The sequence below is a fragment of the Pediculus humanus genome, genomic scaffold (genome assembly GCF_000006295.1).
Source record: "Pediculus humanus corporis 1103172108266 genomic scaffold, whole genome shotgun sequence".
NCBI lineage: Eukaryota > Metazoa > Arthropoda > Insecta > Psocodea > Pediculidae > Pediculus > Pediculus humanus.
In genome coordinates this window covers 373,472-392,536 of record NW_002987835.1, presented here as the reverse complement: position 1 = coordinate 392,536, position 19,065 = coordinate 373,472, and the positions used below count along the sequence as shown (strand labels likewise).

At 33.0% G+C, this 19,065-nt stretch overlaps 1 protein-coding gene across 1 annotated transcript; it reads right to left on the bottom strand.

Moving 5' to 3' along the window:
* Window positions 1-396: 396 nt before the first annotated feature.
* Window positions 397-9,059, bottom strand: Phum_PHUM498290 (cordon-bleu, putative; the record flags this gene model as incomplete). Its single annotated transcript, XM_002430725.1, has 10 exons — window positions 397-2,275; window positions 2,456-2,951; window positions 4,833-4,954; window positions 5,009-5,147; window positions 5,243-5,507; window positions 5,648-5,795; window positions 5,926-6,085; window positions 8,411-8,573; window positions 8,652-8,841; window positions 8,950-9,059. 10 exons carry the CDS (start codon window positions 9,057-9,059, stop codon window positions 397-399), a joined length of 3,672 nt encoding a protein of 1,223 aa, XP_002430770.1.
* Window positions 9,060-19,065: the final 10,006 nt, after the last annotated feature.

Below are 19,065 nucleotides of genomic sequence, written 5' to 3'. Positions count from 1 at the left end.
AATCGTACATATAACGACTTTTTTTTATTAAATGTAATAATAATAATAATAATAAACGAAAAAAACAGACAAAAAGAAAATGAATTGTAATATAATTGATTTATCGATTACACACACACACACGGTACATATATATATAAATATATAATATGTGTATATTCATAACGGTTACTAATAATAATAATAATAATCCTTTTCTGCTCCTTCCCCCCTACCCCCCAAAAAAAAAACAAAAAAAGAATCGCAAAAAGGATTTAATTTGACTTGCCTTTTTTTTCCCCCTCCTTTCTTTCTCCCCTTTTATATATATATTTTACACATCGAATATATATAACAACAAGTAATGCGTGGATTGCATTAACCCGCGTAATTACATATTAAATAAAAATTAATTGACTAAACGTAATTTAACGGTTTTAACTTGTTTTCCTTTGCAAAACCTCCGAAATTACGAATTTCATCCAACAATCGACTTCTCGAATCGTCTCGATTAATCGATACGGATGATTTAACCGTTACGAACGATGACGTCGTCGACGTCGATTTCAATTTGATTTTGTTTATTATAGGCGTCGCTGTTGTCGACGTCGTCGATGACGTCGAATAGGGAGAAGGAGGAGGTAGTGGCACGACGTTTCCGTTAATTTGATTTTTCAAATTATTCGATCGCCTTTGCAGCGTCGACGACGTCATCGCCGACGGCGTGACGTCATTCGAAATTTCTTTGCAATAATTTTTTCTTTCGATGTTTATATTTACTTTGTTGTTGTTGAACGAATTGACGATTGACGTGGTTGTAGTTGTTGTTGTCGTCTGCAACGTCGTCTGCGACGTTGTCGTCGTCGTTTCGTTCAACGGCCTGAATCCTTTCACGACGGGCATGAGCGTGGGATTCCTCTTCGGAATCATGTAATTTCCCGAATTTTTCTGTTTTAAAAAATTCGTTTCCGATTTTGTTTTTTCGACGGCGGCATCCGTTTGACCGTTGTTGTTGTGACCGTTTATGTACACGGAAACCGAGTGTTTCGATTGAGTCGGCATATCCGACGCGACCGGAAGTGACGCGGGTTGGGATTGTAACGACGGGGGAATCGGTCGAATGGATTCCGAAAATTTATTTCCGACTCCGACTCCGACTTCTTTGAATTCTTTTTTGAGTTCCATTCCGCAAACGACTGGTGCCACCCTGTTGTTTATGAGTTCTTTTGACTCGCTTTGGTTTAATTTTTTCTTTTCTTCCTCCTCCATGAAAATCAATTTGAGGGAATTGATTTCTTTTTTCTTTGGAAGAGCCGAAAACATTTCGTAATGTGATAAAACCCCAGGTTTCTTTATAACGATTTGAGTTTTTTTACTAACCTCTTTGGGTTTGTTTCCGGTTTCGTCGTTGTTTTTATTATTATTCGTCTGCTTCCCCGTCGTCGTACCCGTTACCGTTACCGTTCCCTGTCCCGCCCCAGTTATCGTACTCACCGTCGTTTTTTCCTCCATTTTGTTTTTATTTATGTTTTCCTGCGTGACGTAATCTTCATCTTTTATTATTATTCTCGTCGTCGTTTTGGGTCTTTCTCCCCACGTGGCAAAATTTATCGACGGGGGACCCTGATACGAGTACCTTTTCGACAAGTCTTGTTTTTTATCCGTCGGTAATTTAACTAGACTTTCTCTCTTGACGAACGTTTCGTTGTTCCTGACTACTTTTTCGGAATTCTTTCTGAGAACGACATCCTCGGAATCATTCCCGTCTTTTTCCGTTTTCATGACATTTTTGACTTTCGAATAATCACCGTCGACGGTTTCGGGTTTCGTCGGTTCTCTTCGAGTATTTTCGCGATCGTCGTTCGCACCACCCTTTGCATTCTCATTTCTCCCTTCTTCTTTCGTGACGTCACATTGTTCGTCGTTCGATTTGTTGCCGGCGAATTCCGGTAATATGTTTCTTATGACGTCGAGAGATTTCATTTTCAAATCCGAATTCATCAATTTCTTCTCTTTTAAAAATTCTAAAAATTGCTGTTTGAGAACGTTTATGCTCGGATCTTCCGACCAGGCATCCGCGTTGTGTCCGTATTCGATAGTGTTTGGTCGTTTGGACGTCATCAACGTGTTGACCCCGAGCGACGATGCCGACCTCCTCGCCATTTTCTTTTTTTGCACTGGAGCTATGGGCTTTCGAAAAATCTCTTCGCTTTTCTCGATGTACCTCCTGTTATCCATTTGATGACTGTTTTGTATGCATTCCAAACTGCAACTTTTCTCCAAGTTTTTATTATTCCTATAAATGATGTCGTTGTCGTCGTCGTCGTAGTCGTAGTCGTAATCGTCGTTGTCATCATAGTCGTAGCAATCGTAATTCTTCGATTGTTGAACTCCTCCCCTTCTTCGATTGTTGTTTCGACGTTCCCTCCCGGATATTTTATAGACGCTCAAAGACGTGAATTCGGACGTGAACGACCTGCTGTAATTCAATGGTTTCCTATCTCTCTTCGATTCCCCGGATTCCGGGGGTTCCGTTATGTACAAGTTGTTGACGGAAAGTGATCTCTCCTTTTGTTTTCTATTTCCGTTTAAAATATTCGTTAGTTCGTTCATGACTTCCGATTTGTTTTGCGACAATTTCCGGTCTCTATCCGACGATTCGAACAACTCTTCTCTCATCGTCGACTCTTTCATCATTTGACTACTACTACTACTAAAAGCGTTTTTTCCCTTCGCTACGTCTACCGCATCAGACTTTTTGACTCCGACGTTTTCATTTCCGTCGTAACGATTCATTCCTTCTTCGAAAACTTCCGGCCTTATGGTTATCGTACCGAATTCCGTGCAATTAGGCGAATTCGAATCTCGGAAATCCGTCGGCGGCGGAGGAAGTTGATATTCCCAATTGATTGAATCGTGATCCGCCGATTGATCTAAATTTTCATTCGTTCCTCCATTTTCTTCGTATCCGTCTGAAAATCAAAAAAAAAAAAAAATGGCGGAATTAAAAAATTTTGCTCACCGCAAAAAATATTTTAAAATGATAATAATATTAAATTTTTTTTTTTTTTTTTTATCGATTCTCTATTTTACTCTATGACTTTTTTTTCACTATGCATGCGAACCTAAACCCTATACTATTCATTTATACATTTGTACATTTTGGATTTTCAAATTTTACTTCGAGTGCAATAATAATAATAATGACGATTGACAGTATCACCATTATCATTGTCAACACGAAGTACCCCGCCCTCCGCCCACTTCCCTCCCCTCCCCCCTAATGTTAGTCACAATTCTCGGGTTTGCTGATAGTTTACTGACTCGAAGAAGAAGAAAAAGAAATAATAGAGAGGATTCGATTTCTAATATTAATAATAATAATAATAATAATAAAGAGAAAAAAAAACGGAAAAGGTTTTTAAGCACCTGTTTTAGTGATAATAATAATTTTTCGCATAATTTCATTCGTACCACCATTGTAAACATTCTTGACGACGTCATCTTCATCGCCGTTGCCATTTTTGTCGTCGTCGTCGTCGTCGTCGTCGACGCCCCCATTAATATTATTATTATTATTATTATTATTATGACAACCGTTCTTGTTATTAACAAAATTAATTCTTTTAATATGTTTTCCATTATTTTCCATGATGATGGTAGGCGGCGATTTTATTATTTTATTAATGATTGTACTATTTTTATTATTATTATTATTATTATTACTCATTATCATAGTTACTCTTGACACAGTTTTAAAATTAGCATTGTTATCGCCGTCATTATCATTCGTGTTTATTATTTCGCTTTCTTCTTCTTCTCCTCCTCCTCCTCTTTCTAATGTTTTTAAGTCGTGACAAAAACGACGACTAGTATCGCTACTATTGCTACTACCACGACGACGACAACGACGACGACTATCATCTCCGACGGAAACGGAATCGATGAAACGTTGACTGGATATTTCCGTCGCCGCATTATTCAAGTCTTTGGGTAAAATAATTTTTTCCCCCCCATTGCATTCGCCATTCTTCATCGTGAACGTCGTCGATTCGGAACGTCCTTGAGAGAGAAGAACCGTCCTCGGTTTCGGTTTGGGCGGAATTCTACATTTAACTACATCTAAATTATAAATGTACAAAAAGGAGTCAAAAAGAATAGTTTAGTTAAGAAAAACGAAACAAAAACCTGAAACCGGATTAGAATAGGAAGCAAAAAACAAGCAGAAGAAGAAGAAGAAGCGTTAATTGCCGCGGAAAAACAAACAAAACAAACGAAACAAACAAAACAAAACAAAACCTCAAAGCCATGATGCAACCTCGCCCCTTCACGCCATTTTCTCTATTATTATCATCATCATCATCATTGTAAATTTAAAGGTGGATGAACTACTCATTCGGAAAAGGATATGAAATCTGGGAGTGGATGATGATGATGATGATGATGATTCACGGCAAAATTTAAAAAAAAAAAGGAGGAAATAATGGGTAATTAAACCGTAAAAGATGATTCTAAAGTTAACAATAAGAAAACAAAAAAAAAAAAAATAAAAATAAAAGAATGAAAGGAAATCAAATGAAATTTTCGCTTTGTGCGCGCGTGAGTGTGTGTGTGTGCGTGTGTGCGTGCGTACCTCCCAAAGCACTCAACCGTTCAATTCTCAACGCGTTAGAATCAGTCTCCAAGTTTGTTTGTTTTTTTTTTTTTTTTTAAAGGTTGGTACCACTTACGAGAGGAAGCCATAGTATTATAACTTTAATCCCCTTAATGCGCGCGCACGCACTCACACAAATTTCTACGAGTTTTCAAACTACCAAACAAATTACTAAACTAATATGGCGTCTGTCTCTTACCTACGGTTGAAGGCACATCCTCTTCTTCTTCTTTTCTATTAGCTTTGGTTTCGTTAACTACTCGTGACGTGATTTCTATGGGATTTTGTACTTTGGCGTTAGAGTCCTCATCAACTTTGGCACTTTTTAAATTATTATTATTATTATTAGTATTAGTATTATTTTCAGTCGTGAACCCGGAGGAACTCTTTCTCCACTCTTCGCTCATTGTAATGGGTAAAGTTGATGACTTTATTTTTTCAACGTTCGTTGTTTGTTGTTGTTGTTGTTGCGGCGGCGGTGGCGGAGGAGGCGCTCGTTTTTTACGACTGTAACCTAAAATCAAACGAGATGAATAATTGGGTCGTTTTTCGTATTTCCCCCCGCTCCCCCCCCCCTCCCCCGGCATTATCATTATTATTTTGTCTTACCGTTTGAATTCAATGATGTGTTCGACACGCTGTTTATGAGCCTACCCTTTGGCGCGGGTTGTATCGTCGTTAAATTTGTGAAACTTTGACTCGATGGTAATTTGCTTCTTCTCGGTAGAGTGTCGGGAGGACTTTCACCCTCCTCCATCCTTGAATCTGGACCGCCGTGAGTCGGACTTTCCGAAAGAACCGAAGCCTCGTGGTAACCCGAACTGTCTGAACTCTCTCTCGAATGAGATATTAGCACAGAACCGGTATTCATTTCCTTTTTCGCAAAAAAATAAAATCAATGAAAAAAAATCAAAAGTTATCGAAAGACCGGAAATGAACACTTTTTTTTTTTTTTTTTTTTTTAACGACTCATTCAAGTCCTAAAATCGTCCAATTAAAAAAAAAAACGTTTACCTCTTTTTCGGCGTAACGAGGCGGTTTCGGAGCGGGCCTTCTTTTTTTTCTTATCGGCGGTTGCGGTGCCATCGTAACTTTGTTCACAGGCACGGGTGAACCTGATCTCGATCCGAAACTACCGCTGCTCAAACTCGAATCGCAAACGCTCTTTAAAATAAATAATAATAATAATGATAAATATACATGAATTTTTTTTTTTTCGCAATCACGTCACTATCGTACACGACGTCAATTATTACAATGACGTCAAATATAGAAATTTGATATAAAAGCACACACATACGTTTTGCCTGTGTTTCGAAGATTTCAATTTGATGACGTCAGCAGAAGACATAAAATTCGTAACCGTTCTATTTCCCTTGCTCATAAGCGATAATTCTTGTAATTTATAATCTCCCAATGCTTTATCCAATTCCAAAACTTCATCCAGTTTTGCTGGAAAAAAAAAAAAAAAAAAAAAAATTAATAAAATACAACAACAACAATAATAATAATAATAATAATAATAATTCCGGAACGAATTCAAATTTTTTTTTTTTTTTAATTAAAGTCAGTAGTAATAATAATGATAATGATAATGATAATAACACGGAATTTTCGACTACCATCCTACGGAGACGTATGCGCGTACGTATTAACAACGCGTGAGACTCTTCAATAATTATTAATAATTTTCAAACGTTTACATTAAACGGGGGGGGGGCGGGGGAATGAAAAATAGGGTATGCGTGTGCGCGCACATTTAAATATATATATATTAGTGTGTGTGTGCGTGCGTGTACGTATAATTAACAATGAAGAAATCCAAGCTTGACGACGACGCAAGGCCATCCCGCCGCAAATCATATAAATCTATTTTCTAAAATTTCACGAAAAAAAAAAATTTTGACCTTTTTTTTTTTTTTTTTTACGTGTGAAAATTCATTATTATTATTATTACTATCATCATTATCATCATTATTATTATTATTATTTCGTCACCTTTTTTACGTTTCCCTCCATGTTTTTTTTTCTTAACCCACTTGAGCATTTGAAATAATCCAAACATTAAAAAAAAAAAAATCGATCGACCGGATAATTCCGTTACTTATTTATTTATGTATTAATAAAACTAATTAATTTATGTACTTATGTATTTATTAATTAATAAAACTTATCAATTTATGTATTTATTTATTTTAAAAAAAAAATTAAAATTAAATTCGACGGACGCGGGAATACTTTTACGCCGCCGTTGCGACGTTCAAAAAAAAAAAACAAACGAAAACCGTGAAGTTAACGAAAAATAAAAAAATAAAACAAACAAACAAACAAACAAACAAACAAACAAACAACAAACAGATATGATGATTTTACGTCGCGAATAAATTTTCGAAAAAAAAAAAAAACAAATTCGATTTATTATTTATTATTCGTTATAGGAAAAAAAAAAAAAAAAATGGTGGCGGTGGTGGACCCGCATTATTTGTCAAATCGTGAAAATTTTTGCTAAAACGTGAATTTTATTATTATTATCATTATCATCATTATCATTATCGTTATCGTTATCATTATTATTATTATTATTATTATTAATTTTTTTTTTTCCACGTCAGACTAGTAGGTGAAAATTATTTTTATCGCGTAAAAAAATTTTATTATTTTTTTCGAGTGTCTTCGTCGTTCGCTTTTTTTTTTATTACTCTATGGTTTCGTGACCTTAGTGACACGATTTTTTTCCCCCCCCCTTTTCGATTCGACAATTTTCTCACTTCATACGATACCGGGGGGAGGGGGAAGGGGGAGATCATTCCGTTACGTCATTGATTTTTTCAAGTTAATAAAAATAAAAATAAAAATAAAAAATAAAAATTCGTACACAGTAATAAAAAACCTAGTAGGAATAATAAAAAAAAAAAAAAAAAAAAAAAAACATTTCGAGAACTCGTTCTGAGGAAGAGGAGATGATGATGATGATGATGATGATTGCGACGGCAAACTCGATCGAAATATCCAACAATCGACACTCGAACCAAACGAGAGTAAATAATAATAATAACAATTTCGAATTTTTAAATTTTTTCCACGCACTTCTCCGCGCAACCACTTGAAAAATACTTTTTTTTTTTTTTTCAGGTACACTCAGGTTCTCCTCCAACACTTCGTACGTCCTTATTCGTTAACGAACTCTACGTCACTGTTTCCTATCACCTTTTAAAATGTTTTTATCAGGTTCCAATCAATGATTACTTACGATCGATAAACGGAAAAAATAAACTTGACAATTATCATTAAACCATTTATTATTATTATTATTATTATTATTATTATTATATTCCTTATCAATCCACCATCATAATACTTTTGTTATCAGTGACAACAATGACAAAAAAACGAAAAAAAAAAAAAAAAGAGAAAAATCATCATCATCATCGAGGTAATAATAATAAATGATTTTAATGATTGAATATCGAATTCGAAAACGATCGAAAAATAATAATAATAATAATAATGATATTTTGCGTACACGCGCGTTTTACCTACTCCATATTTGTGTTATTTCTTCCACGTCATCATTATATTAAAATTTACTTTCAAAAAAAAAAAAAAAAAAAAAAAAAAAACATGGAATTAATTATCCAATATTCTTTCCCATTTCCGGTTTATCGATTTTCCATATAAACCGTATATATACAAATATCGTTCAAACCGTCGAATTCTTAATAATAATAATAATAATAATAATTTAAGAGGAAAGTTTATTTTTTGTTTAAACCTTACCTGGATTCCTAAATTCGTATTTATCCAAATTTAAATTTTTTTCCGTGCATATGTGAGTCATTATTTCCGAGAGAGTAACGTCGGGTGTTACCCTTAGAACAAACAACTGACTCCTCGGCAAGTGAACTTGCAAACGAAAAGTGTTGAGAAAATTTTGAGGAACCTGAAAAAATAAATAAATAAAAATAAATAAATGAAAATGGCCGCTAGGTCGGAAACTCTTTCGAATCGTCATCATCACCTGAGGAGCTCTTCCGCGATTTTGTGATTTTTTCTCGACTATTTTAACCGTGAACGTGTCCAACGCTCCGATCGGAGTGTTCGGTTTGAACGGTAAAACTCCCTTGTCTCCCATGGCTTGTAACGAATAATCTCCGGGCGATAGACAATGAGCAGTTGTCACTTGAACCAAAAGATCCATCATGGGCGTTCTGAAACCGTTCGGGAAAAAAAAAAAAATTAAACGATCGCGGCGGCGGCGGCGGTGGTGGTGGCAATAATGATGATGATGATGATCATCTCGTGTTTGTTTTGCTTACCCTCTTTGAACGCTCATTTTGACCGTTTGACCTTTTGGCAAAACAACATTTAAATCCATGGATCCTGCTAACATGTCTGGCGGAGTGTCTTCCGTTACTGGCAAAGACATTCTGAAAACAAAAACAGAAAAAAATTATTTATTTTTCGAAAACGCCGGAACCATGATGATGATGATGATTAATTGAGTATGAAAATAATAATAAAAATGGCGGCGCCTACTGCTCTGCGTTCTTCTTCTACCTTCCGACACTTTATCATCATTATTATTCCTCTGTTTTTGTTTTATAAAGTTCAATTGACGCAAACGGAGCGTTGACTTTTCCATTGTCGATAATTTAAAAAATAAATCGAAACCGGTTTAAAAAAAAAAAAAAAATTGCCGACGTACAACAACAACAACAACAACAACAACAACCGACAAACAAAAAAAAAAGAAAAACAACCGATGCAATACAATTTAAATCTCTCTCTTTCTCTCTCTTTCTACCCCCCCGTGTATGTGTGCTTCCTTGCTAAAATTTTAATCCTACAAACAACCTTCGTAGGGGGCAGGGGGCGGGGGAAGGCGGAGGGCATTCGTTCTAACCGCTAAATTACCAACAACCGACTCTCACACGTTTTTTACGCTGCGTACTCGTGCATGAGCCTATTTATACCGAGTTTCTTAGGTTGTTAACATCTACAAAATCATCGTGTGATGAGAACAAACTTTGCTCTTGGAGAAAAAGAGATAGAGATAGATAGATAGAGAGAAAGAGAGAGAGAGAGAGAGAGAAAACATTTACTCAACACTTTATATGATTTTCAAGAGCTTTTTCTACACAGAGTTGCCGCAACATATTTTTAACACGTTAACCTAATTTTTCCACTATTCATGCATACATACATACTCGAACGATGACGTGCGCAAAAAAATAATAATAATAATCACTATAATGGCTGCTCGCGTGAAATTTTTTAAAATTTGGCGCGAATGATTTGGCGGGATCGTTACGACCATTTGCCACGTATTGACCGCAATATTATTTCAAGTTCAAACCGAAAAATTATTTGAAAATATCAGAGTTTAATCGCCGGCACTCTTATTAACGTTATTACCTTCATTATTATTATTATTATTATTATTATTATTATTATTATTATTATTATTATTATTATTATTATTATTATTATTATTATTATTATTATTATTACTACTATTACTACTATTACCGATTTTTTTTTTTAATTTTCAATACATACGTTTTCCAATTACGATTACCGCGTGCAAAAATTTACATTGGTAAAACTGGGAGGTAGGTGAAGGGGGAGAGAAGAAGGAGGGAAACCTTGGGAGAAACCATGCCTATAGTGGGTACATACGTACTCGTCTCCTCGTCACGTTCGTCGTTTTTTTTTCTTTTTTTTTTTTTTTTGGATTATTCCCACTTTGAAATTTTTCTCGATTTCATCCGGGAAATCTGAGATACGCTAATAGTAATAATAATAATAATAATAAACGATAATTCCAATGAAACTGAAAAAAAAAAAAAAATGGAAACCGAGTGAGAGATTCCCCGTCGGAAACAAATATTAAGAAAATAAATAATTTCATCGGCTCAGAGCGAGAAATATTAACATAATTCACGTGTCATTAGACAAATCGAAAAGAAAACATCGGAAAAAAGGCAAAAGAAAACGCATTTAGAGAGAGAGAGAGAGAGAGAAAATTTTTTTTGTCCTTTTCCTTTCGTCGTATCGTTATTATTAACATTATTATTATTATTTGTGATAAACGACGAGTTCCGTTAGATTTTAAAAAACTCTTATTCTATATAATTATAATATAGAAAGTAATAATAATAATAAGTATTAACGCGGAAACGAACGAATCGATTGGAGAGAGAGAGAGAGAGAAAAAAAATTTTTTTTTTTTTTGTCGATATTGTTTAAGTAACTTTGATAATTTTCCCTTAAATGCATATAGTTACGTAAATCATTATTATTATTTTATTGTCGGGAAGGTTCATTTACTCTATGACTTTCCTTCTTCTTCACGATTTCGACAAAGTGTCAACGTACACGTTTTCGAATTTTTAAAAAGACCGCGAAATACCTTCGAAAGGAAAATTAATTATTTAACGCGTTTCTATTTTTTTTTGTCCTTTCCGCTCGTGTAAAACTTACGCGATGCGCAATTTTCTAAAATTTAATTCTTCCTTCTGCGATTTCGAACGGAAAATTTTTCCCTTCCCTTCTAAACTGGCGACATTTTTATTTTCCCATCATCTAATCATCCGAATCGATAAGATTCTTATCAATGATTACTCGGAATAATAACAACAACTATTTAGAAGGGGAGGGGGAGGGAAAAACAACAATAAATAAAAAAATTCTTGACGACAGCAAAATTATCAAATCGAAAAAAAAGTTGTCTCTTCGCGAAACGCCGTCGCATCAATAAATAACGGCAAAATTTTAACGTTTCAAATTATTATTATTATTATTATTATTATTATTATTATTATTATTAGTGATGATAATTTCTTCCGACGGTTCAAGCACACGAATTCGAAAAAAAAAAAACCAGTAATAATAATAATACTATTAATAATAATTGATTTTTTTTTGAATGTCATGACGTCACCGTGGATTACGGACTTTTGAATCCTCAATAATAATTTAAAATAATAATAATAATAATAACAGCAACAATAATAATAATAGTAATGATAATGATGATGTAAAGTTTTTTTTTTTTTTTTCAATTATTTTTAATTCGAAAGTTAATGATGATAATGATAATTTTTAAAAATGAATAATAATTTTCCTTAATGGAAATAATTTAAAATTTTTATTTTTTATTTTTTTTTCCTTTCCATCATCGTCATCATCATCGTTATTTCCTTCCCGGTCGGTCGATGGGTCGATCGATCGATCGATCCATCGATCGATAACTCAAGAAAGGTTTCCCCCCGCATTGAACGTGAAATTATACGCGATACGTTCGAAAACGTACAAAATTGCGTTCATTAATTTTTTATTTTTTTTTATTTTTGCAAAACGTTTTCCATTTTCTCGTTTTTTTTTCTATTATTATTATTTTGTTTATTAACCAACCGAAACGTATACGTTAAGTAATTGTTCGATATATCGGAAAATCAATAGTAAATACGATCGATATCGTTACCGCTTTCTCTCCTTTTGTATACACATATACAAAACAATCGGAATTTCACTAGAATAATAATAATAATAATAATAAAAATTTTCGCGGGAAAAAACTTTTGTAATCGACATAATAATAATAAAATTCGATTTTAATTCGAACCAATTTCGAAACGGTAAAAAACTATATAACTATAACTAATAATAATTAATTTCATTTTTATTATCGTGACAAACGTGTAATTAGACTTTTTCAAATTACAAAAAACGAAAACAAAGCAAAGTAGAAAATAGGTATTATTGCGGAAAATTAAAAAGTCAATTAAAATTTCAAATGTTATTAATTTTTTTTTTTTTTTTTTTTTTTTTTGTTTTTGAAAAGCAGAAGACGAAAACATTTACTTTAAATTCGATTTTTAAAAAAATTAAGGACACCGATACAAACTAATTTAAAGAAAAAGAGTAAGTAACTAGTACCACGATTTAATTTCGATAGACGCCATTTAATAAAAAAAAAACCCCACCTCTTAATTTTAACGTGTCAGCAGCAATGCTCGCAATTCTTAATCGTTCGAATAAATACAAATTGAAAGAAAAATTGCGCCATTTTTTTTTTTTTTTTTTTAATCTCACAAAACGAGATATCGAAACGAAATAATATCATCATTAATTAATTTTTTTTTTTTTTTTTTTTTTTTACCGTTGCGAAACGAAAATTGCAACAGTGTAAATTAAAACAAACAAACAAACAACCGACTACGACAAATTCCACCTGAAAGGAAATAACAGCAACAGGTACGAAGAAAATGAAAAAAAAACTTAACTGATGACACTTTGTCGTGGCACGTCGTAGCAAATGCAAAAAAAAATAAATTTTCTTGTCAAACGTAAATCATAATTAACGCAAATGATATTAAATAACACGGGCATACAAAATTTTGTTCCCTCCATTCCCCCCTCCCACCTTCATCTCCTTCCCATAATACTCTTCTTTCCCCTCTCCCCGCTCCGCCCCTCCCCCGCCTCACACACACGCACACATGATTTCACCTTCGGAAAAAAAATTCGAATAAATAATATGTTACGAAACGTCCGTCAATCAAATGAATGAAAAACGCATGCCAAAAAAAAAGATGATACTAATAATAATAATAATAATAGCAATAATAATAATAATATAAATCATGACGTATTATTATTATTATTAATCGTCCTTTACCTTTGATTATTATTTTTACCTTCGAACACAATCGCAAGAAAATATTAAAACAACATACGCACGTGCACACGCACACAATTACGGCGTCGTTTAAAAAATTTGTAACTTTCTTAACTTTTGAGGGGGGTTGCGAAAACGTAATCTTCTCGGTACCTGTTTTTGTGCGGGGGGGGGGGAGCGAGGAAAAGGAGGGAGGGAAGAAGTAGAGGGCAGGCAGGCACAACAACGTCATCACGCACGACTACTTTTTTTTCTTTTTTTTTTTCCTTTCGTGCGTGCAAATAACGTTTGACAAAAAAACGGAAAATAAGAGAGAGAGAGAGAGAGAGAGAGAGAGAGAGAGAGAGAGAATTTCGTGCAAAAATTAAAAACCGTCGGCCTTCAGGGGCCACGAAAAAAAAAAAAAAATTTAAAAACCTTACGCAACGACATGACAAAAAATGTCATAAACGTTTATTCGACGATGGGCTCGCACGATTTACAAACGAAAAGACTTTGAACCTCCCCCTCCCCCCTCCCCCCGAGGACAAATTCAACATTAACAATAATACAATCAGTACTCTCATCGTTATCGTCGAAGTAAAAAAAAAAAAAAAAAAAAAACAAAAACAAAAAAAAAATTACACGTGGGAATATTATTATTGTCCGTCATCGCTAATTCCACGACAAACACGGAAATGCAAGAGAGAGAGAGAGAGAGAGAGAGAGAGAAAAGTGGGGGGGACAACGTTTCGATCGGACTCAATTGAAATAATTCAATGTTCAAATTGAGACGTAAGAGGTCACAAAGGTCAAAAACCAAATTTTCACGCGAGTAAAAAAAAAAAAAGATGGCGACGACAAAAACAAAACGAAAATTTCCACCGCGCAAACAATCGAATATTTATTCCGTTACGATTGTTTTTCCAAACGAAAATAATAATAATAATAATAATAATAATAATAATAATAATAATAATAATGATAATGATAATAATAATAATAATAAACCTCATCGACAAACGTATAATACGATTCGATTCGAAATTCTAAAAACCACAAAAAAAATGAAAAATTCATACGTGCGATTACGAAGCTTATTTTTTTCTTTTTCTTTCTGGTCATTATGGAGAAAACAACAAACAACAAACAAACAACAAACGAGATAAAAATCAAATGATAATAATAATAATGAAAAAATTTTTACGTTTTCACTCGTTTTCATTCATCAAAACAAATATAAAATATCGGGATCACTTAAATAAATAAATAAATAAAAACATCAACAAGTAAATATTGCCTGGAGAAAATCATAAAAAAATTCAATATAACGGAATTCCAGCGTTCTCCAGTCAGTCGAGGAAAAAAAATTCGAAATTCGTATCAGATTCCTACAGTTTAGATTTTATTATTATTATTATTATTACCATATTTTCATTACCGTTTTCGTTAAAATTTTTTTTTAAGAGCGACGACGTGTTGACCTCCTAGAGAATCGGTTACCCTCTAACGAGTTGAGAATTTAACGGGGAATTAGTTGTTTGTTGTGACCTCACAGAATAAATAAATACTTTCTCCGCGTTTTTCTCTCTTTTTCTTTTTCTGTTAAATTTAAAAAAAAACGGTTTTGGAGGAAAAGTGGTTTTGGATAAAAAAAAAAAAAAAAAAAATTTAAAGGAGAGACAAGGGCGAAGAAATAAGCGGTTCTGGAAAAAGATTAAAAAAAACGAAAAGTGAAAAAATGAGGAGAGTGGGGGGGCGGCCCCCCACGTTCTTTTTTGAACTCAACGAGACGACATTGAACCATTCTAGACAATAATTGATTAAATTTAAAAAAAAAAAAAAAAACGCACAAAAGGAAAATTCGGTCGGCGAACGAACGCGATATAATAACGTTTTTGATCGATATCTTGCCTCTTCTCCACTCCCCTTCCCTCCTCCCCCGAATTGTTGTTTTCCTTAAGATTTTTATGGAGCACGAAACGAACCAGAGAGAGAGAGAGAGAGAGAGAGAGAGAGAGAAACGTGGAAAGAACAAAAAAAAAAATTTATTATTATTATTATTTTAAACGGCAACAACTTTTTTTTTTTTTCATTTTCGAGAGTGGTTGGATTGTGTAAAATAAAAAAAAACAAACGTTTGTTGTCAAGTTGGTAACAATTCAAAAAAAAAATTTTTTTTTTTTTTTTTTTTTTTTTTTTTTGATAACGGAACGACAAAATTCTTTTTTTTCAAAATGTCGTAATTTTCAAACGATTTCCTACACAATAATTAATTACGACAAACAAACAAACAAACAAACGAACAAACAAACAAAAGGAAAAATTTAGAATTGCATGAATTAAAAAAAAACAACAACAAACGGTAACGTTTATCAACTTGAGGAATGATAAATAAATAATTTGATAACGCGCAAACAACAACAACAAACAAACAAACATAAAAGGTATTAAAAAATACGCCGCGTTACGCTCTAAAGTTTTTTTTTTTGTAATGAAACGCTAAATATTCTCATTTCGCAATGTCGACAACTTATCAAAAAAAAAAATTATTTAAGATATTTATTTATCCGTTACGAGAATTCGTATCGCACAAATCGACGGTAAATTTAATTTAAAAAAAAAAAAAAATCCATAGAGTAAAAAAAAAAAAAATGGCGACGTTACTTTTAAAGGAAAATAATACTTGTAACGAGTTTTACGGGAAATTTATTATTATCATTATTTTTTGAGGGGGAAGTTTAATTCTTCGGGGGATAAAAACCAAACCTTTACAAAATTATTATTATCATTAATCAATTTTCTAACCGATTCGCGCCATATTTTAAATTTAAAGCCCGGGAAGAAAAAGTTTCGAAGTTTTCGGCATTGTCACGAATATGTTTCGCAAACGAAACATGTCGCATGTTTTCTTTTTTTTTTTTTACAACTCCGTTCTCGATTAAAATATAAAACAACGTCGACAACAACATAAGACAACATAAAACAACAACATAAATAATTTACATTGCGAAAACAACAACAACAACAAACAACAAACAAACAAAAAAACGAAAATATTAACGACTTTGTTTTTATGTCGCAAACATATAATTAACCACAACACAAAACAACAAAAATTAATTATTTTAATTATAACTTATCTCACGACACTCGAAAAATCATCATCATCATCATCATCATTATTATTATTATTATTATTATTTTTCAATAACTCACCGCCATCTTATAATTTTATCCTTTTTATCCATCGCAAAAACAACGATCGAACGAATCCCGCGTAAACAATAAACCGCGTTCGATATTATTTATTATTTATTATTATTACTTTCGATTGTGTCACCAAATCGATCTATCGATCGATCGATCGAACGTTCAAACAACGGAAAATCGTTGTTTAAAAAAAAAAAACTTTTCCTTTTCCGTTTATTATTATTATTATTAATTTTCGCGGTTCGCAATCAATTAGCATATGAAATTTCATCGATCGATTAAATTTAAAACGTTTCCAGACATTTTTTTTTTTTTTCTGTTTTTCGTTTCGCAAATACCGTTTTTAATTACAATTCCTTATTTTTTACGATCGTAATTCCCGTAGGAGGAGGAAAAGGAAAAGAAGGAGGAGGATGAGGGGGAAAGGGGGAAGAACAACCGATAACATTTTTTAAAAAAAAACCGTTAAAATTTACTATTTCGTACTCGAATCCCATCACATCCTCATAGCCGTTATTTAAAAAAACGTTCGAACGTAGCCTGATAATAATAATAATAAAAATCTCACGCAAGCATATAAAAAAAAACGATAATAATTATCATTATTATTTTTCGTTACGTCATAGTTTTTTTTTTTTTTTTCAACATTAACAAATTAAATAAATAAAATAACTAAAAGATATTCGAACCGTAGCAAAAAAAAAATTAAAATCAAAAACGTTTTTTATCAACGCGAAAAAAAAATACTCCGATTATTATTATTATTATTATTAATTTTTTTCGCAATTTTCCTTTTTCCCCCTCCTCAGATAATTTATTATTAATAATAATAATGATAATAATTATGTGTAATAAATTAAATTACGTGTCAGCAGCAGGCAAACTTTAAAAACGAATTCACATATATATTGTTATGATCCCGTACTCAATATTCACATTTTCAACTTTTTATAAACAAAAGACTGGCGACGAACTCAAATTGTTCTTCTTTAGAAGCGAAGCTTCTAAAGACTCCTTCTTTTATTTTATTTGCAAGTGTTTGCTCGAACATTCGAAACAGTTGACTGACGAAAGACCAAAGTAATATAGGCAAGCTACACAGCTTGGCGTTGGTTCATTTGATTTTTAGTCTAGCTGTAATAAGTTCTTGTTTATTAATATTAGTTTTGTTTGTGATAGTTTTAAGTGCTTGTTCATTACTTACAAAAATAAAGAACGAACCGAATATAACAATATTAAAATTTTGGCGCAGTCGATGAAGGATCATTCTGAACGACAAGAAACCGGAGAATTCTTAAGTAATTCGTTTCATGTTGGTGGGTTTTAACTCTTTATCAGAATTTCTTTATACTGTAAGTAGTAGTTAATAGGTAACTCATTTTGTGAACAATGCCTAAACTTGATCAACCTGTTTTCAACCCATCCCAAATACCCCTTGATTTCTTGTGTAGTCTAGTTCCTAATTTCTTTTCCGGAGAAAGGAACCAACTTAACGCATTTATTGAAGATTGTGATAATGCTATCGAATTGTCCTCTGAAGAGAATAAGTATCCACTCTTCAGATTCATCTACTCCAGAATCACTGGTAATGCCAAGAATCGAATCTCTTTGTACGATTTGGATAATTGGGATGATGTAAAAAAAAAACTAATAGAATTATATCAAGACAAGAAACCCCATAGTCAACTGATAAAAGAATTGATTAATCGCAGACAAAAATCAACATGTATCCACTGTGAAGATAACACAAAAATTATGGAAGGCGTCTATTTGTCACGTGCCATCGTTAAAGTAAACAATAACAACGAGGCTTACGCCACCATTTTGAATACAGACGACTGATGAAACAATTGAACCCAATCACAGTTCGCCTTGAGAAAGCTTCAAAACAGCGTTTCCCAAATAAAAAGTCTAGAACCACGACATAAAAGGAAATCAATAATAAGTAACCATTTGAGGTTAGAGCATCTTAATGAAGAAGAAAAAACATCAACAGTTAAAATTTGTGAATCTTATTCCGATATTTTCCACTTACCCGGAGATTATTTAAGTTCGACAGAGGCAATTGAGCATAAAATCAATACTATTAATGAAAATCCTATTTATACTAAAACTTACAGATATCCTGAAATACACAAAAGAGAGGTTAACAAACAGGTGACCGATACGCTGAAACAAAACATTATAAGACCTTCCAATTCTCCTTGGTCGTCTCCATTATGGGTTGTTCCAAAAAAATCTGATGCTTCTGGAGAGAAGAAATGGAGAGTAGTAATTGATTATCGAAAATTGAATGAAGTTAAAGAGAAAACAGATCCTTTACCAGAATCCAAACTTGAAGTCGAAGAGAAAACAGATCCTTTACCAGAATCCAAACTTGAAGTTGAAGAGAAAACAGATTCTTTACCAGGATCAATTCCTGCTCAAGAGGAAAAAGCACCCTCTACAAATTTATCTAAGAAAAAGGCTAAAGAAGCACCCTCTACAAATTTATCTAAGAGAAAGGCTAAAGAAGCACCCTCTACAAATTTATCTAAGAAAAAGGCTAAAGAAGCAC